This window comes from Amphimedon queenslandica, unplaced genomic scaffold (assembly GCF_000090795.2).
Source record: "Amphimedon queenslandica unplaced genomic scaffold, v1.1 AMPQUscaffold_12557, whole genome shotgun sequence".
Classification (NCBI taxonomy): domain Eukaryota; kingdom Metazoa; phylum Porifera; class Demospongiae; order Haplosclerida; family Niphatidae; genus Amphimedon; species Amphimedon queenslandica.
The window spans coordinates 19,989-21,642 of record NW_003547206.1 but is presented as its reverse complement, the minus strand read 5'-3'; the positions used below and the strand labels follow the sequence as shown (position 1 = coordinate 21,642).

Sequence of the window (1,654 nt, the reverse complement as noted above, 5' to 3'; positions counted from 1 at the left end):
TAAGCTCTGTTTATCTTCCTGAATATCTCAGTACAATGTTCTCTTTCTTTGTCATCTAAAACTCTATCCGGATGGTACATCTTAGCTTTGATATGATACTCTTTGGTTATCTGTTCTGTGGACGAAGACTCATGGCAGCCTAATATATCATAGAAATCATCTTCAACAGGTTCACCACTGCCACGAAAAAAGCCTTCAAAAGTTCCTGAAGAGCTAGCAGCCATTTTTACCACACCCTATCTAGACCACTCCTACTAAAAATTAATCATAATCCAGTATTCATCATTATTGGTTTTTAATTTTAAAGTAAAATAAATAAGATATTTAATATTGGACATGATTCAATCAAATCCTAAAAATTCAGCCACTTCAGCAATCTCTCTTTTCCTTGCCTCTTGATGGGCCCATCTCTCATCGGCCAATCTTGGAGGAACATTCCATTTATCATGAAACACCCTCTGCCCACACTTCACACACTTCTTCCCACCTAAGGAAAGAGTAATATTATCTTGTACATGTACCCATACTTCAAGTTTAGTTCACTGTGTTGATCAGTAATCAGCAAGTATAGTTACTAAAAGATTTTACAAAAGTACTTACAGGGTATTAAACCATCTGCAAAATATTATTTTTTAAAGATTAAAATAGCTACAATGCGATGCCATTTAAACTAAGTTTGATAATAGAGAAGATTAGTGAATGACCTGTAAATGGAGGTGTTTTCATATAACTATCAAGACATTGGAAGTGATACAAGTGTCCACAGTAGATACGATACACATACTGAGGATGACCTTCATCATTAATAATGTCCTAAGTATAAAAGAGAATGAAGTAAAATAATTCTCCCAACTGTCTTACTTAAGTTTTGAAGCGATTAAATTGGTATAAAAATCAAATACAACTACTTTTGTTGTTATCATTACCTTGGGATCAGTTGGTAAAGCTCTTTTATTGCATACAGGACAGGAATCAGTTGTAATGTTCCTGAGACAATCAACCACCAAATAATTAGTAATGAACTGCAATGAAGGTCTGGGAACAAAGGGCCCAGCACTATCATAAAAAATAAGTAAAATATAAGATAAAAGTTCAGTCAAAATTTTAAAACTATATGTAATAGAGGCAGGAAAAAAATTGTGGGCAATGATATTGTTAATTTTAAAGGATACAATTATGATATTTTTTCCAGGACATTAGATTACCGTGGGTTTCTTCTGATAGGTGGTTCTATGCATTGTCTCAATAGTTCGACTGTTTGGCCTTTCATTATGTGGTACAGATCGACTGGCAGATTGCTCTCTTTAAATTCCAACCTAAAACAAAAATACAATTCTTGATTGTACTATTATAGTACAGGCTGGTCTTGGCCCAAATTTTGAGTAAATTAAAAAATTCGTAAAAAATCTAAACTTGATCGGAATGAGCTTAAATTTGAAATATAGCATAAGGACATGTATATGTATTAGATAAAAGTATAAAAATGAAGAATTCTCTCCTAGTCACTTTTGACAAAATTTGGCCAAAATTGGGCCTAAATTTTGAGTAACTTTAAAATTTCTTTAAAAATCCAAACTTGATCAAAATCAGCTTACTGAACATGAGAGGCTGGGTATTCATTTGGAACCGTCATCTTGAAGTCTATAAAATATCT

General features: G+C 32.9%; 1 protein-coding gene across 1 annotated transcript; it reads right to left on the bottom strand.

Annotated features, from left to right (window-relative positions):
• Positions 1–288: 288 nt before the first annotated feature.
• Positions 289–1,648, bottom strand: LOC109587476 (uncharacterized). The gene is made up of 5 exons (XM_020003724.1): positions 1,596–1,648; positions 1,206–1,316; positions 927–1,056; positions 705–813; positions 289–487 (listed from the first exon to the last, which is right to left on the bottom strand). The coding sequence occupies exons 1-5, from the start codon at positions 1,631–1,633 to the stop codon at positions 342–344; spliced, it is 534 nt and encodes a 177-aa protein (XP_019859283.1). The 5' UTR covers positions 1,634–1,648; the 3' UTR covers positions 289–341.
• Positions 1,649–1,654: the final 6 nt, after the last annotated feature.